General features: G+C 39.1%; 1 protein-coding gene across 32 annotated transcripts in view; it reads left to right on the forward strand.

Annotated features, from left to right (window-relative positions):
* PBRM1 (polybromo 1) overlaps positions 1 to 27,590 on the forward strand; it is a 108,828-nt gene that overhangs the window by 75,621 nt on the left and 5,617 nt on the right. For 16 of the 32 annotated variants that reach the window (XM_044934081.1, XM_044934085.1, XM_025272430.2 and 13 more), the window contains 7 exons: positions 3,953 to 4,098; positions 9,677 to 9,834; positions 16,031 to 16,214; positions 17,006 to 17,216; positions 17,845 to 18,046; positions 21,435 to 21,599; positions 24,980 to 25,135. In XM_044934081.1, coding sequence (XP_044790016.1) covers positions 3,953 to 4,098; positions 9,677 to 9,834; positions 16,031 to 16,214; positions 17,006 to 17,216; positions 17,845 to 18,046; positions 21,435 to 21,599; positions 24,980 to 25,135 — 1,222 coding nt within the window. Of the gene's footprint in view, positions 1 to 3,952; positions 4,099 to 9,676; positions 9,835 to 16,030; positions 16,215 to 17,005; positions 17,217 to 17,844; positions 18,047 to 21,434; positions 21,617 to 24,979; positions 25,136 to 27,590 lie in introns of those variants that run through there. The other 16 variants (XM_044934103.1, XM_044934104.1, XM_044934106.1 and 13 more) reach the window with 4 other exon arrangements.

Below are 27,590 nucleotides of genomic sequence, written 5' to 3' on the forward strand. Positions count from 1 at the left end.
ATTCATCTGGATTGATGTCTTTAAATAGATAGTCCCTCAAAATGATTTTTAAAAATTGTATATCAAGCCTAAAGTGAAAAAATTCCTTCGAAAGCTGTATACACAACATAGGTGCTTGCTTTATCATTATGTGTATTTTTCTGAAAAGAACCAATATAACTAGACAGACAAAAGTAGTAAAATATTGACAACGAAGAGGCAAAATTATTTTTTTGCGGAGAATGGGGGAGAAATTAACTGTGAAAAATTTTTGAATACAGAGACTGCAACAAGTAGAAATTTCAAAATCCACATATAAGTTAATAGCTTTCTTGTATAAGCACAACAGAAATTTCATAAGATTTTGAAAGTAAAATGAAACTGTTGAATAGATTTTAACAAATGTTATAAAAAATCTTGGAAGAAACTATCCAATTCACATGAACCAAAAAAAAAAAAAAAAACACACTAAGAAATTATCTTAAAAGGAGTATATGGAACCTGTAGAAGGAAGAAAAACAGTCTGCTGAAAGGTATTGAAGATTTACTTGAGTAAGTTGTTTTGAAACTTGACAATACTATCATTCTTATGAAAGAATAAATGCATGGCAGTCACAAGAAAAAGCAGAAAAACTGAAAGGGCAGTTGAGAGTGCTTTACCCTGCCAAATAATATTGCATTTTACAAAGATACATTTTAAAAATATTGAGTTAGTTCAGAATTGATTAATGAAGGGAATAGGCTTTTCACAATTAAATCCAGACTATATACTCAATCATTCATTTTAGTTTTACATATTTTAACTTTTATTTTGAAATTATTTTAGACTTAACAAATGTGCAGAGTGCTTAGCAAAGATAGTACAAAGACATTCCTTATATTCTTCATTCAGCTTCTGCTAATGTTAACACCTTGTAAAGCATAGTACAAGGATCAAACCAGAAAGTTAGCATTAATACTATTTACTAATCTAGAGACCTTATTTATTTTTCCCCTTTTGTCACACAGTCGCCTTTTTTTCTTCTAATTTTATTGAGATATAATTGACATATAGCATTGTATAAGTTTTAAGTTGTACCGCATAATGATTTGACTTACTTACATCATGATAATGATTACCACAGTAAGTGTGGTAATCAACATCCATCAACTCATATAGGTACAACATTAAAGAAATAGGAAAAAAAGTTTTTTTCCCCTTGTGATGAGAACTCTCTTAACATCTTTCATATAATGTACAGTAGTATTAATTATATTCATCATGTTGTACATTACATCCCTGGTACTTATTTATAACTAGAAGTTTGAACTTTTTGACTGCCATAATCCAATCCCCCTTCCCCCTCATATCCTGCCTCGTAACCACAAATCTGATCTCTTTTTGTGAGTTTGTGGATTTGAAATATAATTAACCTACAATACTATGTTAGCTCCTGGTATACAGCATAATGATTCGGTATTTCTATATATATTTCAAAATGATCACCATGATAAATCTAGTCATCATTTAAACATACAGAGATATTATATAATTATTCCCTGTGTTGTACATTTCATACCTGTGACTCATTTATAACTGAAAGTTTGTATAAACGCAGTATTTTAACTCAGCAAGAGAGGATGGAATAAAATGATATTGGAAAAACTGGTGCTATTTGAAAAAAGAAGAAAAAAGAAACTACTTGAACTCCTTTCATTTCATATTCCAAAATAAGTAAGGTATAAACATTAAAAAAGAAACATAAGTTGCTAGCCTAAGTACATTTATGTTATTTACATATAATTTTTTATTCACTGATAAGCTTGGAATGGATCCTTTATATGATATAAAACCCAGTAGCCACAAAAGGAAAAAAAAAGATCTTTTTCTAGATTTACATTTGACAGTATCAGTTAGTTTAATAAAACAGCCTTAGGACTGCTGTTGCTAAAGTACAAGATCTCTTTGAAGTCTAGGGAAAAAAAAATACTAGAAAAATGGGCAAAGGATCAAATAGATCATTTATAGAAGATCAAAAAAACAAATGTTTTAATCTAATAGTTTTTAAAATGCCCAGCAAACTGACAGTTCTAAAGACTAGTAATACACACAGCCTGGTGTGAGTGTGGGACAACACGTCCCATCAGTGGCTTTGACCCTGCTGTTTGATAACAGGGAATGTGTTCCAACATAGTACTCAACCCTGGGCCACATCCAAATACCCCTGAGTAGGAATTTGTCACACATCCATTCATATAATGCACATGTGTAGTCAGCAGAAGGAATCAACAAATTGCAGAGTGGAATATGGTTCCATCATTACTCAGAAAAACCAAAAATGTGTGCTTTATGTTTTATGTATGTGTAAACAACATGAAAAACTATAAATTGGTTAAACTGGGTGGTTATCTCTGGGGTTGGATCACAGAAAACTTGATTTTTAAATTTTGCATACTCTAATGTTTGAATTATTTCCAACAGATGCACTTTTTATATAGGGGGAAAGCAGCATTTTTAAATTCTTAGTGTAAAAAACAAGAAAAAAATTTTTTAGTTTCTTAGAAAAAAATCCATTTTAGTGTCATTAAAATGTTAAAAAGAGAAAAGGAGCTTGGGAAAGAACATGATATTTTGTACATTTTATCAGTATGTCTGGGAATCATAGAGATACTAATTTTAAAAGAGGAAATACCAGTGGAAATCAGTGTGGGAATTAAATTTGTTTTTGTTCTTAGAGTTCATTAGTACCCCGTGTCCTGTGTATGAATTACTTTTTTTAGTCTTATATCTTTATTTTAATATTGCATGGCTAAAATATATTATACCAAGAAATATTTAGAAGGATAACTAGAACAGAACCCATTCCTAAAATAAATATGTATTCTTAATCTCAGGGCTTTCTTTTTCACAGCCTCCATTCCTCCTAGCACCCCTCAATCTAGTATGTGTGTGGTACCTCTCTCATTCTTAAGAATTTTCCAAGAAGTCCATTTCAGTATCACATTTGAAATCATAAAGCTCAAAGCATTAAATTATCTGGGCATTCCAGAAGAGTTTTTTTTCCCTAAAGTTTTAAGTTTTTGATATTTTCAGGAAAATGCTGTAGAAAATTTGGGAGTTTTGCAGTTTCCTCAGTTTTTATATGTTTTAGAGCTTTTGTATTTAAAATACCTAGTGCTATGCTCATTATCTGCTAGTTTCTCAGTAAATTATGTTTCTTAGTTTCATTAATCAGAAGTATCTTTTTTCTTTTTGTTAAGACTATAAGAACAATAGTGAACATTAAGTGGTTTTATGAGCCAGGCGTTATTCTGTGTACTTAACATGGATTGTGTCATATAAGCGTCCTCACAAGCCCCTCTGATTTGCATACTGTCTTCATCTCACAGATGGTGGGCCTGATAAGAGGGCAAGTAGCTTACCCAGTGTCACGGCAGTTGGCAGGTGACAGACCCTATGAATTACTAAAAAGCACAGTATATGTGTTTCTGTCACAGAGGCTATACTGTTCTTTTCATGTTAGAATAAATCAAGATGGTAAAATTTTTAAATCAGTTGTTAATATGCAGAAATTAAGAGCTTAGTACATATGGTGAAGAGGAAGTTTGTATAGTATTTGCTCTTTTATAACAGTTGAATGAGGCTGTTTCTGAAATTAAGTCTTCATTGTTGGTCGTTGGTGGGGTTTTTTTTGGGTTTTGTTTTTCTTTTTTTTTTTTGGCTAAAGTCTCCGAGAATGGGAAAAGGAAGGAGTGGTAAAAGGATCTTTGAGTAACATTTTATGAAAATGAACTAGAAATTTAAAATAGATACAGTATTTGATGAGATTTAGTTTAATTTCAGTAACCTAAACTTTTGGTTCCCTGTTTATTAGTTTCTACTTACGGTTTTTTTTTAAGTTAAAAGTGAGGAAAGTCTGCTTTGCCTTCATACTTTCTCTTCCAACTCCTTGATTGTCAGCTCCCTGTCTTTAACGCGTTTCCTTTATCACAGGAGAAAGAAGATGTCCCTGTGGAAATGTCGAATGGTGAACCAGGTTGCCACTACTTTGAGCAGCTCCGGTATAATGACATGTGGCTGAAGGTTGGCGACTGTGTCTTCATCAAGTCCCATGGGCTAGTGCGTCCTCGTGTCGGCAGGTAAGCATTTCGAGTTAAAAGAGGACAAGGTTTGGTTTGAGAGATTTGGTGCCAGTAGGAATTCATTACTGTTTAGAATGAAGACCAAAGTCCCTCCCTTGGGAACATTACCTACTTCCTTTCACACCACACTCTCCCGTCTTATGCCTCTAGCCACACTTCCTCTCAGGAATCCTGTTGTGTGTATGTTTTTCTTTCTTTCTTTTTCTTTTTCTCCTCCTGCCATTTACTGAACTCTTCAACCCAGAAATCTCCCTGCCAGCTTCATATGGTGAACTCTTTTTAGCTTAAATTTGAAATGGCACTTCCTTAAGGAAGCCTTTCCTATCTCCTCTAGACTGGATTAGGTCCCCCTATTACGCATTCTCGGAGCTCTGTGTATTTCCTCTTCCTCAGAACACATATCAGTTTTATTATCAGGCTTCCATACGAGACTACAAATGCCCTGAGAGTTAAAGGCCCTCTCTTTTTTGAGCAAAAAAGTGATATATACCTTTATATCCCCTGCTGCAAACATAGTGCATGAAGCTCAAATATTTGATAAACAGGTAAATGGGTGAAAGTATGATTGGATGGCATAAAGTAGCAGTAAAGGGATTTAGGGAACAGGGCTGGGCAGTAGAGGATAGTAATTAAGGAAAGTAACTGATTCCAAGAGATCTTGATGTTAAGTCCCAGCCCTGTCGGTTTAATGTTCTTAGGCAAATTATTTACCTCTCTGGGCTTCAGTTTCTTCATTGTATTTGTTCGTCATTTAGTAATTGTTTATTATATATGTACTATTTGCTAGGTTCTATAGATACATTTTATAGTATGAACAGTATGAAAAGGCAAAATGATAGGATACTGAAAGAGGAACTCCTCAGGTCAGTAAGTGCCCAATATGCTACTGGAGATCAGTGGAGAAATAACTCCAGAAAGAATGAAGGGATGGAGCCAAAGCAAAAACAATACCCAGTTGTGGATGTGACTGGTAATAGAAGCAAGGTCTGATGCTGTAAAGAGCAATACTGCATAGGAACCTGGAATGTCAGGTCCATGAATCAAGGCAAATTGGAAGTGGTCAAACAGGAGATGGCAAGAGTGAACGTTGACATTCTAGGAATCAGCAAACTAAAATGGACTGGAATGGGTGAATTTAACTCAGATGACCATTATATCTACTACTGCGGGCAGGAATCCCTTAGAACAAATGGAGTAGCCATCATGGTCAACAAAAGATTCCGAAATGCAGTACCTGGATACAGTCTCAAAAACGACAGAATGCTCTCTGTTCGTTTCCAAGGCAAACCATTCAATATCACAGTAATCCAAGTCTATGCCCCAACCAGTAACGCTGAAGAAGCTGAAGTGGAACGGTTCTATGAAGACCTACAAGACCTTTTAGAACTAACACCCAAAAAAGATGTCCTTTTCATTATAGGGGACTGGAATGCAAAAGTAGGAAGTCAAGAAACACCTGGAGTAACAGACAAATTTGGCCTTGGAATACGGAATGAAGCGGGGCAAAGGCTAATAGAGTTTTGCGAAGAGAACACACTGGTCATAGCAAACACCCTCTTCCAACAACACAAGAGAAGACTCTACACATGGACATCACCAGATGGTCAACACTGAAATCAGATTGATTATATTCTTTGCAGCCAAAGATGGAGAAGCTCTATACAGTCAGCAAAAACAAGACCAGGAGCTGACTGTGGCTCAGATCATGAACTCCTTATTGCCAAATTCAGACTTAAATGGAAGAAAGTAGGGAAAACCACTAGACCATTCAGGTATGACCTAAATCAAATTCCTTATGATTATACAGTGGAAGTGAGAAATAGATTTAAGGGACTAGATCTGATAGACAGAGTGCCTGATGAACTATGGATGGAGGTTCGTGACATTGTACAGGAGACAGGGATCAAGACCATCCCCATGGAAAAGAAATGCAAAGAAGCAAAACGGCTGTCTGAGGAGGCCTTACAAATAGCTGTGAAAAGAAGAGAAGCGAAAAGCAAAGGAGAAAAGGAAAGATATAAGCATCTGAATGCAGAGTTCCAAAAACTAGCAAGAAGAGATAAGAAAGCCTTCCTCAGCGATCAATGCAAAGAAATAGAGGAAAACAACAGAATGGGAAAGACTGAAGATCTCTTTAAGAAAATCAGAGATACCATGGGAACATTTCATGCAAAGATGGGCTCGATAAAGGACAGAAACGGTATGGACCTAACAGAAGCAGAAGATATTAAGAAGAGGTGGCAAGAATACACAGAAGAACTGTACAAAAAAGATCTTCATGACCCAGATAATCACGATGGTGTGATCACTCACCTAGAGCCAGACATCCTGGAATGTGAAGTCAAGTGGGCCTTAGAAAACATCACTACAAAAAAAGCTAGTGGAGGTGATGGGATTCCAGTTGAGCTATTTCAAATCCTGAAAGATGATGCTGTGAAAGTGCTGCACTCAATATGCCAGCAAATTCGGAAAACCCAGTGGTGGCCACAGGACTGGAAAAGGTCAGTTTTCATTCCAATCCCAAAGAAAGGCAATGCCAAAGAATGCTCAAACTATCGCACAATTGTACTCATCTCACATGCTAGTAAAGTAATGCTCAAAATTCTCCAAGCCAGGCTTCATCAATACGTGAACTGTGAACTTCCAGATGTTCAAGCTGGTTTTAGAAAAGGCAGAGGAACCAGAGATCAAACTGCCAACATCCGCTGGATCATGGAAAAAGCAAGAGAGTTCCAGAAAAACATCTATTTCTGCTTTATTGACTATGCCAAAGCCTTTGACTGTGAGGATCACAATAAACTGTGGAAAATTCTGAAAGAGATGGGAATACCAGACCACCTGACCTGCCTCTTGAGAAACCTATATGCAGGTCAGGAAGCAACAGTTAGAACTGGACATGGAACAACAGACTGGTTCCAAATAGGAAAAGGAGTATGTCAAGGCTATATATTGTCACCCTGCTTATTTAACTTCTATGCAGAGTACATCATGAGAAACGCTGGACTGGAAGAAGCCAAGCTGGAATCAAGATTGCCGGGAGAAATATCAATAACCTCAGATATGCAGATGACCCCACCCTTATGGCAGAAAGTGAAGAGGAACTCAAAAGCCTCTTGATGAAAGTGAAAGTGGAGAGTGAAAAAGTTGGCTTAAAGCTCAACATTCAGAAAATGAAGATCATGGCATCTGGTCCCATCACTTCATGGGAAATAGATGGGGAAACAGTGGAAACAGTGTCAGACTTTATTTTTGGGGGCTCCAAAATCACTGCAGATGGTGACTGCAGCCATGAAATTAAAAGACGCTTGCTCCTTGGAAGAAAAGTTATGACCAACCTAGATGGCATATTGAAAAGCAGAGACATGACTTTGCCAACAAAGGTCCATCTAGTCAAGGCTATGGTTTTTCCTGTGGTCATGTATGGATGTGAGAGTTGGACTGTGAAGAAAGCTGAGCACCGAAGAATTGATGCTTTTGAACTGTGGTGTTGGAGAAGACTCTTAAGAGTCCCTTGGACTGCAAGGAGATCCAACCAGTCCATTCTGAAGGAGATCGGCCCTGGGATTTCTTTGGAAGGAATGATGCTAAAGCTGAAACTCCAGTACTTTGGCCACCTCATGCAAAGAGTTGACTCATTGGAAAAGACTCTGATGCTGGGAGGGATTGGGGGAAGGAGGAGAAGGGGACAGCGGAGGATGAGATGGCTCTATGGCATCACTGACTCGATGGACATGAGTCTGAGTGAACTCCGGGAGTTGGTGATGGATAGGGAGGCCTGGCGTGCTGCGATTCATGGGGTTGCAAAGAGTCGAACATGACTGAGCGACTGAACTGAACTGATAGATACATTAGTGAATAAAAGAGACAATTATCCTTAGTCTCCTGGGTCTTTTTTCTAGTGGGAAGGCAAACTGTAAACATGAGTAAGTAAAGTATATGGTACGTTAAATTATGATGTATGCTGTGGAAAGAAATAGAGCTGGATATGGGAAATCGGGAATGCCATGGTCAAAATAGGGTGTTCAAAACTTTACAGGCTGATGTGTGAAGCCTCACTAAGAGTTCACAGTTGAGCTAACACTTGAGGGAACCAAGGAAGTGAGTAATGTGAATATCCAGGGAGAAAGCTTTCCAGGGACAGAGAACAGCCAGTGCAAAGACTGGAGAGATAAGCATGCCTGGGCTGTTGAGATCAGAGCTTGTAACAAAGGGAGTGGGCAATACTTGAGTTAGGTAGGAAGTACATGAGCCAGGGGATATAGTGCAAATTGTGTGAGGCTCAGAAACTACTGAAGGGACTTGCACCTTTACTGAATTAAATGAAATACCATGGATTATTTCAAGTGCAAAAATGACATTTTTTCCCCCCTCCGCACTCCATGGCATGTATGATCTTAGTTCCCTGACCAGAGGTTAAACCTGTGTCTCCTGCAGTGGAAGTGCAGCATTTTAAATACTGAACCACGAGCGAAGTCCCCAGAAGTGACATCTGACTTAGGTCTTAGCAGAAAGGCTCTGTCTACTGATTATTAAGAATAGATTGTAAAGAGTCAAAGGTAGAAAGGCAAAATCTGCTAGGAGGCTGTTGCAATAATCCAGGCAAGAATGATGGTGTCTCAGGCCAGTAGTCAGATCCAGTTCTACAAATTAGATCCAGTTTTAAAAGGTTAAGTTAAGAGAATGTAGTCCCTGGTGGCTCAATGGTAAAGAATCTGCCAATGCAGGAGACGTGGGTTTGATTGCTGCGTTGGAATATCCTCTGAAGAAGGAAATGGCAACACCCTCCAGTATTCCTGCCTTGGAAATCCCATGGACAGAGGAGCCTGGTGGGTTACAGTCCATAAGGTCGCAAAGAGTTGGACATGACTGAGCAACTAAGCAGCAACAATAGCAGCAAAGTGTCCAGGAGAGAGAGAGGAGTCAAGGGTGACTCCTGCATTTTGATCTGAGGAACTCAAAGTGTATATTAACTGAGATGAGGATGCTGCTTCATGTCTGGAACCTTGAGACTTTGGGAACAGTAATAATATCAACCTTATGGTGTGGTTCTGAGAAATAGTACAGTATCCTGCACAGAGCAGTCAGATGTTTTTATTTTTTTCTAGGGAGATGGTCAGTGGCTTTCATTAGATTTTCCTGAGGTAAAGGGGTATTAGATCTTGACCTACAAGAAGGTCATGAACCATGGCCTTAAAGGCATGTCTGCCACTGATGTGATCTGACCCCAAATATTGAGGATCTGTGTGTTTATTCAGCTCATAAGTCCAATTGATAGATGCTTTGTATCTCAGGAAGAAAACTTAGTAGTCAGTTTAAACTTTTAAGTTGTATTCCTTGGTATTATGTTTAAAAAAATGTTCACTTCTTTTTTTCCCCAAATATCTTCTCATATGTTTAAAGGGGGAAAAAAAGAATCAAGAAAATTGTCTAATTATCAAAATAGTCAGTGAAACTCCTCTAAATATAGCATACCATTAAGTTTTTGGTTAGCAGAATGTTTGATAGATTAAGCCTTCAGGAATGAAATCCATCAGGATTCTAACTTAATGGAATTACTCCCTTTTTTTCTCCCAAGAATTGAAAAGGTATGGGTCCGAGATGGAGCTGCATATTTTTACGGCCCCATCTTCATTCACCCAGAAGAGACAGAACATGAGCCGACAAAAATGTTCTACAAGAAGGAAGTGTTTTTGAGTAATCTGGAAGAAACCTGCCCCATGACATGTATTCTAGGTATGTATTCATACTTTTCATTTAATCACACTCATTCCACAGTTGAGTCATTCCACACTTTTTCTGTCCTGGACACTGTTCTAGGTGCTAAGTATATAGCAATAAAAAAATAAAAATCTCAGGCTTCTCAGAGACCTAACTGTGTGGAGCAGAGGCTGGGGAGCCAGTTAGTAAATTAAAATTAAATATATACTGGAGAAGGAAATGGCAATCCACTCCAGCACTCTTGCCTGGAAAATCCCATGGATGGAGGAACCTGATAGGCTACAGTCCATGGGGTCACCAAAAAAAAAAATAATAATAAATAAATAAAATTAAATTAAATTAAATATATAGAACATCAGGTAGTAATTAGGGCAATGAATGAGAATAAAGCAGAGTACGAGGATAGAGAGTAATGTTGCAGGGAGGTTCTGGTTAGGTCATATCAGCAAAAGCCTCTCTGGTAGGTGACATGAGAGCAGAGCCCTGAAGGAAGTGAGGAAGAAAACTATTCAAATAGCTGCTGAGATTTTACTCCTTTTAGGCGCTGCGAACATCAGCTGCAGAGACCTTGAGGCAGAGTGTCTGGGTGTGTTTGAGTCACAGTAAGAAAGCTCTTTACTTCTAGTAAGGAGACAAAGGGAGCCTAAAGGGAAGACTGAAGTCTTCTTTGGTTAGAGTGACTGCAGCTATACAGGGGTCTGGTAGGGAATGAGCCCTCTCAGGTGACTGGGCCCTAAGTCATGGTAGGTCATGTGCAGGGATTGAGCTTTAACAGATACGAGTTCTTATGAGGAGTCGGAACAGAGAGGCATGGGAGCCAACATGTGTATTAGAGGAATCACTGTGGCTGCAGTATGGGGAATTGTTGTAAGAATAAGGTAGGAAGCAAGGAGAGCAATTAAAAGACATACTGTCTCTGTTGGATTAACCCTAGTAGTGTTACTGTTCCGATTCCAGAAACATGAAGGTCTTGCTTTGGCTTCTGTTGAGTCATCCTCCTGAGTGTGCAAAGTGCCATTCTGCTTCTGAGATATAGTTACATGATTCATATACTGTCACCGTTTTCAGCTCTTGGGTTTCTTCTGGCCCCAAATTAACTCAATAACTTTTTACACTAGCTGCTACCTACATCTTTTTGAGTGGTTTTCCAAAAGGTTACTAGTTACAACTTTATATTGATTACCTATGGTTGTAAAGTTGAAGAAGCCACCATGCTTATGATCAAAAGGAAATTTGCAAATTAAAAAATACTTTATTTGTATATTTGGCTGCCCTGGGTCTTAGTTTTGGTGCGCAGGATCTGCTGTCTTTGTTGTGGCATACAGGATATTTAGTTGCAGCATGTGTTCACTGACCAAGGATTGAATCTGGGTCCCCTGCAGTGGAAGCACAGAGTCCTAACCGCTGGACCACTAGGGAAGTCCCTAAAAAGTATTTTACACTTAGACTTTGTCTGGTTGCTTTAATGTTTATCTATATTGTTCTTTGGTGCTTTGAATTTTTTTCAGAATTGAATATGGTAATCATGTCTGAATGGCCAATAATTCAGTACATTTTCTCTTCCACTCTGGGGAGAGACAACAAAGGCTAGTGAAGTTATTAAAATCCTTCTTGAGTTTCTGCAGCAGAGAAGGTCTTCCTTTTAACTTGTGCTCTGGAGCTTTACTTCTAGTAAGGAGACAGAGGGAGCCTAAAGGGGAGACTGAGGTCTTCTTTGGTTAGGACAACTATATCACTGATTGTTTCTTGGTTATTTTCCTAGTGAGGACCCTGGGGATTACATCTTAAACTTATGCAAATCTGATTTTCATATACACTATACAAAAAACTCTGTTCCTCTATAGCTCCATCCCTCTCCTTTGTGTTATTGTCAGAAATTACCTCTTTATACTTTGTGTGCCCCGTTATCATAGATTTATAATTATTGCTTTATGCATTTGTCTTTAAAATCATATAGGTTGAAAAAAGAATTTCCAAACCAAAAATATATTGCCTTTTATATTTAACTATGTAGTTACCTTTACTAATGTTTTTTATTTCTTTGTATGACTACAAGTTATTATCTAATGCCTTTTCATTTCAGCCTACAGTACTCCCTTTAGCATTTCTTGTAGGACAGGTTTGCTCACAAGAATCTCTTCTCACCTTTTGTTTATCTGGAAATGTCTTAAGTCTTCGATTTTTGAAGGATATTTTTGATGTATATAGAATTCTCCATTGGCAGTTTTTCTTTCATGTCTTTCATCACATTTGGGAAATTTTGGGCCACTGTGTCTTCAGATATTTCTTCCTGTGCTTTTCGTTTTCTTCACCATCCAAGACTCCTATTATGCCTATGTGGGTCATGCTTAATGGTGTGCCTTGGGTCTCTGAGATGCTCTTCATGTTTCTGTATTCTTTTTTTCTTTCTTTCTCAGACTTTTCATTTTAATTTTCCTGTCTTCAAGGTCATTGATTCTTCTGTGTGTTGTTGAACCCTTCTAATAAATTTTTCATTTTAGTTATTGTACTTTTCAGCTTCAGAGTTTCTATTTCATGGTTACAACTTCTGTCTCTTTATTGATTCTCTATTTGGTGAGACATCATTCTGGTTTCTTTTAGTTCCTTGTCCTTTAGCTCTTCTGGTGTATTTAGGACAGTTGATTTAAATTCTTTGTGTAGTAAGTTCAGTGTCTAAACTCCCTCAGGGACAGTTTCTGTTCATTTTTTTTTATCCTGTGAATGGGCCCTACTTACTTGTCTCATGCATGCCTCATAGTTTTTATTGAAGACTGGATATTGTGAATATTACCAATATAATATAACTCTGGAAATCAGATTCTACCCCCCTCCTTAAGTTTTGTTGTCACTGCTTATTGTGAGTTGTTATTGCTTATTTAGTGACTTTTCTAAGCTGTTTTAAAGACTGTATTCTTTGTTGTGTGTTGTCACTGAAGTCTCTGTTCTACCAGCTTAGTGGTCAGCTAGTGATTTAACAGAGAATTTCTTAAGTGCTTGGATCAAAAAAAAAAAAAAAAAAAAAAACCCCACCCCAAATGCCCAGCCTTTGCAGCTGCATAGCGCATGTTTGCTGGAGCACACACTCAGCACTCAGCCAGAAGGTTCACAGCTCTGCCTTTATACACACTGCCTGCTTGCGCAGGCCTTGACAGTCAGCGGAAATGAGAGCCTGGGGCCTTCTCAGGTCTTTGCTGAACATGCACCTTGCCCGTAGCACGTGCATGGCTTTCTAGATTTCCAGGAATATGTGGAAGCTTCTCAAAACTCTTATTCCTCAAAACATCTCACTTCCCAGTTTTTTCTCCCAAGCTTTTCATCATGTCTACTGTTTGCCCAAACTGATATCCTTGCCAGACCCAGCTGGTGGCAGCTATGTTTTCAACAAAAGCACCATAGCCACTTCCCTGCTACTTGGAAGTTAGGTAGCAGTTTGGAAAAAGTAAAATTGTATCCATCTCTCACATCAGCTTCAAAATAAATCCCCAGATAAAATATAGGCTTAAATGAACATGAAGTAGTAAAGATACCAAAGGAAAGTGATGGGGAAGAAATTTTTATAATCCTTAACATAAAACCCAAAAACCATATAAGAAAGATTGATAAATTCAACTATATAAAAGTTTTAAATGTTTGGCAGAAGCAAAGACAGGTGACAACTTTGGAAAAATACTTGCAGTGTATATCATAGAAAAAGATCAGATTTCATTCATATATGAAGAACTATTAAATAATTAGAAAAAAAGATCAACATCCAATAGGAAAACAGGCAAAGATTAATAGAAAGCAGAGAGAAGTGGTTCTTAAAATATGCACAACCTAAGCCAGTAGAGAAATGTTAAGTTAAAATTACCCAGATGCTACTTTCTTAAAAAAATTATCAAATTGTCAAAGATTCATATGTTTACTAGTTGACAAGAATTTAGGGAAGTGGCATTTGCCCATTTTGTGGTGGGTTTATGAATTACCATCGCCTCTGTGAAAGGTAAATTTGATAATACCTACAAAAATTAAAGTATATGTACCATTTGACCCAGCTTTTGTACTTCTAGATGTTTATTCCTCAGGTGTACTCATTCGTGTGCAAATTGGTATATGTTTTAACGTATGTCAGTCTTGCTTCAGTGAGAGAGCAAAAATTTGGAAAAGAAACTAAACATCCACCAGTAGGGAACTAGTTGAATAAATATACTAATACCAGCAGTGATCCTTAAAATATATTATTTTGCACCAAAATTTAGGTGTAAAACAATATGAGTGATATGCTAACCATTGTAAGTGCCACAACTGACCATTTGTAAATCCCACAACTAAGACCCGATGCAGCCAAATACATTGTTGTTGTTCAGGTGCTCAGTCGTGTCTGACTCTGTGACCCCGTGGGCTGCAGCCCACCCACCGACAGTACTGTACAACCATCAGTACTATCCATTTCTAGAACTTTTCTTCATCCCAAATAGAAACTCTGTACCCATTAAGCAATAGCTACTCATTTCCATCTCTTCCAGCCCCTTGATAAGCACTATTTTACTATCAGTCTCTATGAATTTTGGCTATTCTGGGTACTTTATGTAAGTGGAATCATGCAAAATTTTTCCTTTTTGAGTCAGACTTATTTTACTTAGCATAAATAAAAAATTCTCAAAATTCGTCCATGGTGTAGCATGTATCCAAATTTTATTCCTTTTTGAGGCTGAATAGTTTTTTATTGTATGTATATGTAACATTTTGTGTATTCATTCATCTGTTGATGGACATTTGGGTAATTTCTATATTTTAGCCAGTTGTAAGTAATGCTCTTGTGAACATTGGTATAGGTGTATCTGAGTCCCTGCTTTCAGTTATTTTGTATATTTACCTAGAAGTAGAATTTCTGATCAACTTTCAATTCAGTTCAATTGCTGAGTCGTGTCTGACTCTTTGTGACTCTATGTCCATAGGCCTCCCTGTCCACACCAACTCCCGGAGTTTACCCAAACTGATGTCCATTGAGTCAATGATGCCAGCCAACCATCTCATCCTCTGTCGTCCCCTTCTCCTCCCACCTTCAATCTTTCCCAGCATCAGGGTCTTTACAAATGAGTCAGCTCCTCGCATCAGGTAGCCAAAGTATTGGAGTTTCAGCTTCAACATCAGTCCTTCCAATGAACACTCAGGACTGATCTCCTTTAGGATGGACTGGTTGGATCTCCTTGCAGTCCAGGGGACTCTCAAGAGTCTTCTCCAACACCACAGTTCAAAAGCATCAGTTCTTCAGCGCTCAGCTTTCTTTATAGTCCAACTCCCACATCCAGCTGTACCATTTCACATTAGCAGCAGTGACATATAGTGGTTCCAGCTTCTCCACATCCTTACCAACACTTGGTATTTTCTGGAAGTTTCATTTGGCTTTTTTCCCTTTGTAATAGCCATTGTAATGAATGTGAAGTGGTATTTCAATTTTTATTTGTATTTTCCAAATGATTAATGATGTGAGTGAGCATCTTTTCATCAGCTTATTGGGTATTTGTATATCTTCTTTGGAGAAATGTCTATTCAGATCATTTGCCTGTTTTTTGAGTTATTTATTTTGTTATTGCTGATTTGTCAGAGTTCTTTATGTATTCTGGATATTAGACTCACAAGAGATATAATATGCAAATATTTCCTACTGTTCTGTGTGCTGTCTTTTCACTTTGTGTCCTTTGAAGCACAGAAGTTTTTCATTTTGATGAAGTCTAATTTATCTTTATTTTCTTTAGTTGCTTGTGATTTTAATGTCACATTTATGAAACCATTGCCTAATAGAGGGTCACAAAGGTTTATACCTATGTTTTTCTATAAGAGTTTTATAGTTGTGTCTCTTACATTAAGGTCTCTGATCCATTTTGAATTAATTTGTGTATATGGCATATAGTAGGCTTCTAGCTCCATTCGTTTGCATGTGGTAATCCAGTTGTTCCAGCACTGCCTGTTAAAGAGTCTATTCTTTCCCCAATTGAATTGTCTCGACACCCTTGTCAAAAATCAGTTACCTGTAAAAACTCAGTAATATGGATTTATTTCTAGACTTTTAATTCTAGTCTATTGATCTGCATATCTATCCTTACATCCTTATACCCTTTAAATCTTCTAATTTTAATCATTTGAATGTATTAATTTAAAGGTTTAAAATAATTGTTATCTATGACCACAGTAACTCCTTTAATTTCTCTCCAAAATTTTTCTCTTTCAGGAAAATGTGCTGTGTTGTCATTCAAGGACTTCCTCTCCTGCAGGCCAACTGAAATTCCAGAAAATGACATTCTGCTTTGTGAGAGCCGCTACAACGAGAGTGACAAGCAGATGAAGAAATTTAAGGGACTGAAGAGGTTTTCACTCTCTGCTAAAGTGGTAGATGATGAAATTTATTACTTCAGGTAAAGTTGAAAAAACTAAAAAAGAGCACTTCAGCTCCTTTGATATCAGTAAAACTTATATCAAAATTGCATAGTCCACAGTGGGGTTTTATTGTTTTTTATTAGGTCTTAAACTAGAGCAATAGACATTTCAAACAGAACATATTAATTAATTTAATTAAATATTAAAGGCAAATCCTCATAATCTGCTGAGATGTGGTGGCTGCTGGGTCAGTCCTCTTTGTGTAGACTTCAATAACTGTAATATGGAGGCAGAAATCTTTGGTTCTGGTATGCATCATCTATTAAGATATTGTGTAGTTCTGTGAACTGCGAAAGTTCTTAGTATTTATAGGCAACTAGATCTTAGCTTTCAGTCCAGTGCTTTTGTTGGGTATTCAGCAGAATCCCTTAAAAACACACATCTGAGAACTTCCCTGGTGGTCCAGTGCTTAAGAATCCGCCTTTCAATGCAAGGGACACAGGTTCGATTTCTGGTCAGGAAACTAAGATCCCACATGCCACAGGGTGACTAAGCTCACACACTGCACTAAAGATCCCGCATGCCTCAACTAAGACCTGATGCAGCCAAATAAATAAATATTTTTTTTAAAAAGCAAGCATCTGTAAGTAGATGTGACTTTATATGTTTTAATTATTTCCCTTGTGGACTTAAAGAGTGGACATTGCACATTACAGAAAGTTGGTTCTAGGTATTAAGGCAGACCATTGCTTTCCAATCCATCCTGGAGTAGTGTCAGGCGATTTCATTTTACTTATTTATTTATTTATTTTTATGTCCCTTCTTCTAGAAAACCGATTGTTCCTCAGAAGGAGCCCTCACCTTTATTGGAAAAGAAGATCCAGTTGCTAGAAGCTAAATTTGCTGAGTTAGAAGGTGGCGATGATGATATTGAAGAGATGGGAGAAGAGGATAGTGAGGTCATTGAGCCTCCTTCTCTACCTCAGCTTCAGACCCCCCTGACCAGTGAGCTGGACCTCATGCCCTACACACCCCCACAGGTGAAGGTGGTGGCTTCCTGTTACTTGTCTTATTCCTAGCTCTGGTTTGCAGTAAAAAGAAGGGAGACATCCAGTCCCTCCGTTATGGGAGCTTCAACCTAGAATTCTTCAAGAAGTAACAGATTTTTTTATTTTTTCCTCTCTTGATGCCACTAATAATTTAAAATGTAGTATCTTTATAAAAAAGTTTCATAGATAGCTGGCTTTAGTGGCAGGTTTAGTTAGAAAGCTCTCCTTGTCTTGCATTGAAAAAAAAAAAAACCAATGAGGAATTGCATCGTCCTCTTACTCTAGCTTTTATTGCTCATACCTTTTTAAGTCTCTTTCTTTAGGACCCCATCTTTTGGTTAAGGTGATCCCTATAGGTATTTTCTCATTTAGAATTTTCTCAAGCCTTGATTGTGAGGTCACCATTATAGATTGCAGTCATGGAATTCAGTGGAACTTCCATTTTTCTTATATGGTCAGAGGCCAGAAATAGCTGTGTTTTGAATAAGAAAATGAACTATAAACTGAAGATGTCTGTACAACAGTAGCTATTAAATTGCACATTTTTGGCTTACAAAAACCTTTAGTAATTGACGAGATGCAGTGTTCTGATGCATTATAAGAGCTTTCTGTCTTACAGTCTACGCCCAAATCTGCTAAAGGCAGTGCAAAGAAGGAAGGCTCCAAACGGAAGATCAACATGAGTGGCTACATCCTGTTCAGCAGTGAGATGAGAGCTGTGATTAAGGCCCAGCACCCAGACTATTCTTTTGGGGAGCTCAGCCGACTGGTGGGGACAGAGTGGAGAAACCTTGAGACAGCCAAGAAAGCAGAATATGAAGGTAAATAGAGCATAGGCACAACTGTCTGAGCTTTGTAAGCGAGGGGGTGTTTTCAGCAGTGCACGAGCTTAGGTTGAATCTCTTGTTCTTACCACTTGCACATGAACTTTGTGTTGGGGCTGTCTCAAATGGCTCCCATCCAGCAGTTTAAGTGTCAGCCTTGTCCCAGCTGAGCAAGCGCTGCCTCTGACTTGGCCTCTGATCCTAGTGTGTTGGTTTTTTGTTTTTTTTTTTCCAAAAATTTCTCAAATTTAGCTGTTTAAAAAATTGCATGATTTTTTTTCTTTTATTAAATCCTGTAAGCACACATGTGTTGAGCTGGGGAATGATTGTACAAGGATGTTAGATACAGTTTTAGTTAAAATTTCATCTGAAACAGGGCTTTTAAAATCAGTGATCTTCTATTATGGCCCTTGACAAGCCATATAAACTCCAGACTGAGGCTTGGCTGAAGCACCTGGTTTTCTATGCCTTTCCTGGCCTGTGCTGCATTCATAGCTACTTTTAAGGTACTTGGGTACTCTTTGATAAAGCTCAACTGCCTTCATTTTCCTTTTACTCTATAATTAAATTATTTAGGGCTGTGAGCTATCATTCAAGGATTTGATGGTTCATAGCCATTAGGGACAGATACTTAATAGAGATTTTTTGTTTTTTAATATTAGGCATGACTTAAATAAGGAAATGAGTAGTAAACATTAGGTTAGGCAGGATGATTGCCCTCAGAGCTGTATTTTTTTCATTTGGAATTGTATACAGTGCTTCATGTTGACAGTTATAAAGCCCTCTCTCAAATAACCACAGTGATCACCATTACCCTTCTTGACAGGGTCCAAACCCATTATTTTTCAACGACCATAAATAAATTAATTATCAAGGCTGCCTCCTTTATTAAATTTTATGGAGTTTCCAAAGAAACTCCTTTTTTAAAAGAAAAGTTTACTCCTTTGATTTTTTATATAGTTGATTTTTAAAATTATCTGACAGGCTTCCCCAAGGATCTTCTGTAGAACCCTAATCCTACAAGATGTTCAGCCAGAAAAAAATTGTGGCAAAAGCAGTTTGAGAAGCACTCCAAACACTTCTCTCTTGGAAACTTACAGTGCATATTGCCATATTAAAGTCTTTAAACCTGCAGTTAAGAACCTGTTTTTTGCCCACCTGGCATTTTCTGAAATTGATCAGGTATTCATGTAATATCTGCTAATATCCTGAGGAACTAATATTTCATGAAACATTCTTTGAGAAATCATAGTCAGTTCTATAAGAACCTACAACCTTGGAGAGCATTGGTATTTCTAACCATAGTGGAAGTTAAGACCCAGATATATCACTCAGTTGGAGGAGTGTTTCAAATGAAGCTCACATGGCTATAAAGCCTGGTCCAGGACAAAATGAAGCCAGTACTGCTCGGCTGGTTACTTAGAGTGTGAACAAGAGCGAGAAATGTGTCTGGAGATCACGTAAAAGTAAAAATTCTGGGGCCAAACTGAAGAGAAGGAAGAGTGACGACTTCTGGGAAATTCTCCCAGATTCTAAGGGGAGTCTGAAATTCAGTGAGAACTTAGCAAGAGGAGTTATGTGACTCACCAGTGTCTGCCTGAGACACCAAGTCTGAGCTTGTGGTGTTCTGACCCACTCAGTTCAAAACCCAAAGTTTGGAGTTTGGCTGACTTCATTTGATAATTCTCTTTTCTAAGACAGCCTAACTGGGCTCCTCCCAGAAAGAACCAGCAGGTCCAATATTCCATCCCCAGGCTTGAACTCTTCTTTTTTCAACTTCATTTTTTTGCTCTCCCATTTTACTGTTTCATTTGTGTAATGAAAATATGAGAACTTAATGTGGGGTTCTAGGTCATCAGTGTCTCACTTTTTTTGTTTTGTTTTTTAAACGCTAGTTCAAGGAAATGGGTTGTTAAAATGGCCTTTGTCCCTCACGCTCACTGTACAGAGGATCTGTACACTGGGACAGTGTAGTGAGTGATGACGAGTCTCTGCAGGTAACTGTCGCAGCCAAGGAAGCTTTGACTTGCTTGACTTTCACATTCTTAAACAAAGGAGGACTGGAACCGTTGCTTCTTGATGCTCTTTAAAGCCATGTGACCGTGAGCTATCTGCCCCCTCCTTATATCAGCCAGCGGTACCCTTTTGAATTCCATGTTGGAGGGTTAACGTGTGGCAGTTGGAGTTTGATGCCAGGAAATCAGGGCTACTGCTGGTTCTCTCTGTATTCTTGAACAAGTCACTATCTGTCTCCCAGTCTCAGTTTGTCCATGTGAAGAGTGGAAAGGATTTCCTATTTATGAACGGTGAAGCAAAGTCAACCTTTATTGTGGGAGCTTTGGTAATGCACATTTCTAGAGTTCGCTAGTCAGAGTCCAGCCTTGCCAGCTCCTGAAAAGACTGGGAGTTGTGATTGTTGGGGCTGCTGGCCATGGAGATGCAGAAAGAGTAGCTCCGAGGAGTGAAGGATGTAGCAAGGATGTTCCACAGCCCAGAACTGGCACACAAGCTAATGCTCCTCTCGCATTTTGGATGAAATAAGTATGAATTCTGAAACTTCTGCTGATTTAGGATGACTTATGGTCAGTATTGAACTCAGCTTCAGGAAACCTGGTTCTGTCCGTGCATTGTCCATTGCTTCATATGTGTATACATAGTATTTCCTGCTTCTGATGATTGTAGCCTGGAGTATCATGCATTTTTTTCCCCTTGGGGTTTATTAAACATGACCTCTTCATCAGAATGTACAAATTAGCATTTATTTTTCTAAAACCTTGTGGAGGAGGCAGTAAGCTACTTTTCCCTTACAGAGTTAATTTTCTTCAGCTGCTAAACTTTTCTTCAGCTGCTAAACCCCATGACACTAATGACAAGAGTCCTCAAATCTTAGTAAAATTGGGTGCAACATATCAGGAAAATATAGTAAGTAATAATTGTGCCAAAAATTATAATGGGCCATGGAATTGCTTCATGTTGAAATTTTTTAAAAATTTGTAATGCTATTAATACTAGAATAATGGTAGCGCTTCTCATCTTCAGGGTGCCTTGTGAGATTAACCACGTTGGTTATGCTGGTGACGTTTTTAAATAAAATCTGTGCTTTCTGAATGTGTGTTGCAGTCTTAACATTCTTGAAATCTTTGCAGACCAGTTCTCAAGATGGGATAGGAAAGCTGGACTCTAGGTTACCAAGTGAAATCGGCCCGACTCCTCCTGTGTTGAGACTAGTCATCTACTGTTCCTTCCATTGAGACAGAACTGTTGCCTGTGTTTTTTTTTTTGTTTTTGTTTTTGTTTTTTTTTAACTAGTCCTGTTGAATGCAATGGATGGTATTTTGAATTCCTGGGTTAAAAACAGAATTGAAAATCTGAAATGCCTTTACAGAGCGGGCAGCTAAAGTTGCTGAGCAGCAGGAGAGAGAGCGAGCAGCACAGCAACAGCAGCCGAGTGCTTCTCCCCGAGCAGGCACCCCTGTGGGGGCTCTCATGGGGGTGGTGCCACCACCAACACCAATGGGGATGCTCAATCAGCAGTTGACACCTGTTGCAGGTAAAAACAGGAGCTAAGACCATTTTTTTTTCCACTTTAAGAAATTCCTTCATTTTTTTTTTTTTTTTTTTTTTCTCCAACGAGGAGTAGGCCACAATCTCTAGGCTCTTCTCATGACAGATTCAGAGTTTGAATCATCCATGTTGTCCTTATATCGCCTTTCCCTTATGGGCAATGCCTCCCCTCTGCCCCAGAAATGGGCCCTGGGCCCAACCCTGGGAATTGGTAGAGAGCAGCTCTCCCCTGGCTGTGGGCATGGTCTGGCGATATTCCGCACCCCAGACTGCTCTGGATAGAGTTCTACAGCAGAAAATACAAACAGACCCTGGATTCTGTTCTGGAGGGACTCCCAAGAGGAAACACAAAACTAGTCTTAAGGAGATGATGATTTTCCCGTCTCATCCCAGTATTCAGTTTGCCTTGTTCTGCTGCAGCCATCCTTTAGAAGACTGACCATTTAAAAGGATTTTTGACAATGAATTATAAATCCTTTCTTGGTCACCAATGTGCATGACTGCTAAGTAGAATACAAAGTCCTTATTCAATTCATTGTGCCCACTCTGTAATGCTTTTCTATTTAATTACATTAAACTGCATTTTCTGTTAGTATCCCAGTCACATATTTTTCCAAAAAGAAAAGAAAATGATGAATGTGGTTTGCTTGTGTGTGTTGTCTCTGGTTCTGGTAGCCATGGCAAAATTGGCCATTATTGAATTGAATATTCTTGTCTGACATGTCTCCAATGAGAAGCCTGCAGACCACTTCTCAGGTCCCTCTTTTGTGATCTCTAAGCCTGGTGAGGTCCATCCAAGCTGTGTTTCTTCTTAAGCAAGCAGTCTGACCTCTTTGCAGGGAGTCCAAGATAGTGTTGTTCAAGACAAGCTCATTGGGATGCTGTTTTTGTTTTCGCCTTTTTTTTTTTTCTTTTTTTTTTTTTTTTTTTTGCTTTTCAAGGCAGAGTAGCATAGGATAACTTTTCCATTGTTGCTCCTACCTTTTGTGATGGCAAGTTCTCAGATGCACTATCGCTGAAGTCAGCAGTTGCACTCGCCAAAGCACATCTGAATCATGGCTTTCAGTACTCTCAGTGTAACTGATGTTGATCTAACAAATCTCATAATCGCCTGCTCTATTCCATGGCCCATTTTGGTTAATGGGGTTCCAGAGGTTTTCAGAAATCAGACCTTGAACATGGGGACTTTGAAAGTTAGAATTCCCTCATTGACATTCTCTTTTGTTCTATTTGATGTGTGATATTCTAGCACTGTGCCCTTGACTAAAAAGCCCAGGGACACATTAACAAAATGAATTCAAACAGCTAAAAACATTAAAAAAACAGCAGCTGCAGCATTTTAGCTCCCTGTTGGGGAATGACTTCATAGAACTCTGATGGGTGAGGAGGGCGGGCCCCCCTTCCAGAAAGCCCCTGCTCCATTATTAAGCATATGGTGCCCAGACTTCTGGGCCATGGGAGTGCAGGGCAAGCATTCTCTACAGGAACCAGTCTTTGGTCCACAGCAGGAATTTTGCCGCTAAGAGGGTGATTTTTTTCATGGGTTTACAGGTTGCATAGTGCCTGATTCTTAGCCTTGTTGCTGTCTGAGATCAGCTTTGCTTACAAGCATTGAAGCTCATTTGAACACATGTGACTGGGATAATAAATGCCAAAGTACAGTTTAATGAAGACAAGTGTCATGTCTTTCGGTTCTTAATAATTTCTTCAACCACAGCCTGTGTAGGCTGCGTTCAGATGGGCTTTTGTAATTGAAAGCAAAGCCTCCTAACATTCTTACATTCCCAACTACTTATCCCTAAAAACTATCTGGTGGAAATGGTTAAAAGACAGTTTGGTAGCGTTGCATCTCCTCATAAGTATGGTGTCTGTTCTTCCCTCTCTGAACTCTAAGAAAAAGGAAATTCATAGTCCTAGTTTATGTACAGAGGTATTGTTATTTAAAACTTATTTTAATTATTTGTATAATTGTAGGTTTCTTAACTTAGATATGACCAATGAGGCAAGCTGAATCAATCTCAAGAGTTTTCAGTAATTTTATAGCGTCAAAGGAGTAAAGATAAATACCTCTCAAACAATTCTTCAGGGAAAGTCAAAAAGTAAAATTCTTAGAATCTGCAGTTTTCCACTGTATCTAGAACCCCTCTATAATACAAAGAGAATTATATAAAGATGAGGTTTCACACCAATTCCTCAACGCTCCCTTTGTGCAAGAAGCTGTGACCAAAGATGATTGCATTTTGGGGGGAGCCTTGTGTTTTGTTCATTGTAATCATTTCAAATCCCAGAAAAAAATCAATTTGTTTTTCTTGATTTAAAAAATGTCATGTGGCTTTAAAGTTCTTTTGATAAGTGAATCTTTGACATTTTGAAATTTTCTTCTTCTTTTCACTCTTTTTGCCAAAAATACTTGTTTCTTGAAATTCTTCCCTAGCTAGCAGAAAATATTTTGTGTTGTGACAATGCACTTTGAAAATAAAGGAATGAAAACCTCTGTTCAGAAAAATTCTGTACCTCCTTTAAAATGTTCCCTGTGAACTGAAGGTCTGTGAGGACATTTGTGCGCTTGGAGACAATGATGACAATTGGCATTTTCTCATGTCAGCAGAGCCTGATTCTCCAGCTGTTTCTCCTAAGGTCTGCGCACAAGCTGCTGAGTGACCTGGGCTTAGGTTGGCTTGGGGGGCCAGGAGGTGGGGGGAGGTTTTATCTTTATTTTATCATGTTTGGAAATCTAAAGATGAAGCATCAGTCATTGTGATGACTCTTAGCTGTTCCCCAGCTCAAGCTCAAGCATGCTCCATTCTTATCAGCAGTGGTGGGGCTAGAAGGGAGGAGGAATGGACACAGAAGTCTTAAAAACTTCTTGCCCACCTCCCCCCGTGCTGGAGAACCATGCTTTGTGATCAGGGCTGTGCGCCTCATTTCCTCCATTTCAGTTTCCCCTCATGTGTACCCGTGATAGGCATATGAGTGTGGGCATAGTGGAATGATGGGGTTTATACTGTTCAGTAGAATCGCAGTAGACAGAACTGGTCACTCTGTTTGAACAGCTTGCAGTAATCATGACCTTGGGAAGGCTGTTACTACTCTTTATTATTTAACTGAAAACATGCAGTGTATTTATCCCAGGGAGAATAACTACAAATAATAATATACTAAGTACTAATTCATCCAGCAATATATTTCATATTTGTAATGTTTTATTTTGTTCATTATTGCAACAAAATAATTGCACTAATTGTTATATCATGCAGTACTAAGGGCGCTTTATTCATTAGTAGTGCATGTGGGGGGGGGGTTGTTATTACTTAGGTCATGTTGCATGTTAATGATGCATGTCTGAAATTTGTTGTGTCCTTCAAGGCATGATGGGTGGCTATCCGCCAGGCCTTCCACCTTTGCAGGGCCCAGTTGATGGCCTTGTTAGCATGGGCAGCATGCAGCCACTTCACCCTGGGGGGCCTCCACCCCACCATCTTCCGCCAGGTGTGCCCGGCCTCCCGGGCATCCCACCACCGGGTAAGAACTTCATCCTCATTCACTCATTAATCTCATCTTCATACTCTCTTTTTCCTCCCTCAGCCATTTGTTCCAGGAGGTACCTGCTGCCCATGTGGGCAGGCCTTCCCTCACTGAGAACCCCAGGGATGTCAGCCACAGGACCTGTCCTGTATGTTGAGCAGGTGGCTCAGCACCTTTGTCCTTGAGCACTGGCTGCCTAGCAGCGGCACAGGATACATGACAAGAAACTAGACTAAGCAGATGAGGGGGCAAGAGGCGTGCTCTGGAACCCCTCAAACAGTTCGGCATACGCTCAGAAAGCAGACTCAGCCTAGACAGTCATGGTCTGCTCTAGTGAATGAAGTTTCCCAAATGGCTAGTTCAGAGTCACATATGAAAAGCAGTTTTTGCTCCTGCGTCCATTTCTTGCTCTGGTTCAGTTCTTATCTCAAAGGGTCTTTTGTATAGAATCTTTGCTCCATCTTTTGCTTTTCAAACAACACCTCCCCTCTAAGGGGATTACAGAGTTGCTAATACAGGACTCTTCAGAAACTCTTCAGTCAGTCCTTCTAGGAACAGAAAGGAGGGAGAGAAAGAACCTGCACTGAACTAGTTTTCTGTGTCTGAGTCCTCGAAGAAGCATGACATAGCATTTAAAGAACAGCATAGTCCACCCTGGTAACTGTAGACATTGGTTCGTCTGTCAGCAGAAGCCCAGAAGTTATGTCATATAGAAACATATAAATGGAGTTCAGAAATAGGTACAGTTTTACTTTATAATTAATTAGCAAATTGAAAGATTATTATGAAGGGAAAAATCACCAGTTCCCATCATATGCAAAAAAAAAAAAAACTAACCCTTAGACATAATCTAGTTGGAGGGAAAGTGGCCTCAGGATGACTTGGAATAGCATTTGATTTATTATCCAAAATATTAGCTAAAGACCTGGCCCAGATGACAGAATATAGAAACATTAGATTTGCTTATAACAGTCTTGGCTGTACCAGTCCCGCAGCTATGAAGAGTTCCAGACGATGCTTCACAGGGTGTGCCCCACAGTACATAGGGTTAGCCAACCTGGTGGCTTGGCCCAGTGTCTCCAGTGACACTCTGTGATGTGAGTGTTGCTTAGAAAATGGCCATAACTCCCAGAAATGTTTGATGCAGACCTAACCAGAGGAAGAAACGTTTGTGGGAGTGGGTGTTTCATTATGGAAGTGGTGGACTGTGAGTGAGTTGGACTATGTCAGTCATAAAATGGGTGTTCCCCTGTGGCAGGTAGAGTTGGCTTTAATTCTGTGCCCTGTCCCCTCGGCATAGAGTGTCTGACTGAGCAGTCAGACGAGGCTGGAGGTGACCCCCAGGTGTGTGTGTTATTTGGTAGGAACCACACCTGAGTCCAGTACCCTCTAGGTAACTGGTCTTTTGGTGGGTATTGGGGGACAGATGTTTCCCTGTCCCCCTTCTCCAAATTCTAAATGCATTTGAAGAAAGCATAACATACCTGATGACAGGGAGACAGGGAAGATCCTCTCGTAATGTTTACCCACACATGTCCGACCAGGCTTCAAGGAGAGGAAGTTTCATGAACTCCTTTGGTGAGTAGGGCCACAGTCTCACCAGCTGCCCCATGGCATGGCATTTGTAACCAGGAAGCAAAGGGGGTTGGTTGCTGATTTGTTTGTGCTGCCCTGCAAAGATTGATACAGACAGCTCAGGGAGCCCCCCAGTGTTGTGAAATATAAAGTGCGTGAGTGTCCTGGCGGGCCTGGGGGGCAGAGGTTAATAATATGTTGCTGGAATAGCAACTTACCCACTGCATCCTCTTCACTCACTCACAAATAATCGCTAGGATCCTACTCTTATGATCCAGGTACCCTTCTGGGCCCTTGGAATATCAAAATCCCTGCTTTGTAAACAGAAAGTTTGTTTTCACTTACTATTTTCTCTTTAACAGATGTGTAATACTTCTTGATATTTAGCAATTCTGAACCTTAGTGAGTCAGTTCTGCCTGGTCAAAATACACCATTTTGAATCCAGAGAAACTATAGAATACAAAGCTAGCTCTTATTCATCCTTCTATGCAGCTAGCTGGACTTGTTTAAGGTTTAAACATCATCTCACCAGGGTTTTGATTGTATTAATAGTTTGTTAGTTTTTAGCAAACTGGGTCTCTTGCCTGTTTCTCTGTTTTTATGAGACTAGAAGATGGATGATCCTGAGATTAAAATAGCCCCAGATGCTAAATTTAGGATATCACATTATTATCAACCAGGACGTATGAGACAGAAATTGCTTGTGAGGAGTCACCAGAAGTTTATACAAAGACCAAATGTAGTGAGACCATGGAATCTTTCTCTTTCCCTTTGTCATTTTGCATTTGAGGTGATAGCACCAAGGGCTGCCCTGCTTCCAGATGATCCCTTTTCAAAGTGCCGCTCGCTCAGAGGGCAGTGTCCCCTCTCTGCCAA

This window comes from Bubalus bubalis, chromosome 21 (assembly GCF_019923935.1).
Source record: "Bubalus bubalis isolate 160015118507 breed Murrah chromosome 21, NDDB_SH_1, whole genome shotgun sequence".
NCBI classification, from domain to species: domain Eukaryota; kingdom Metazoa; phylum Chordata; class Mammalia; order Artiodactyla; family Bovidae; genus Bubalus; species Bubalus bubalis.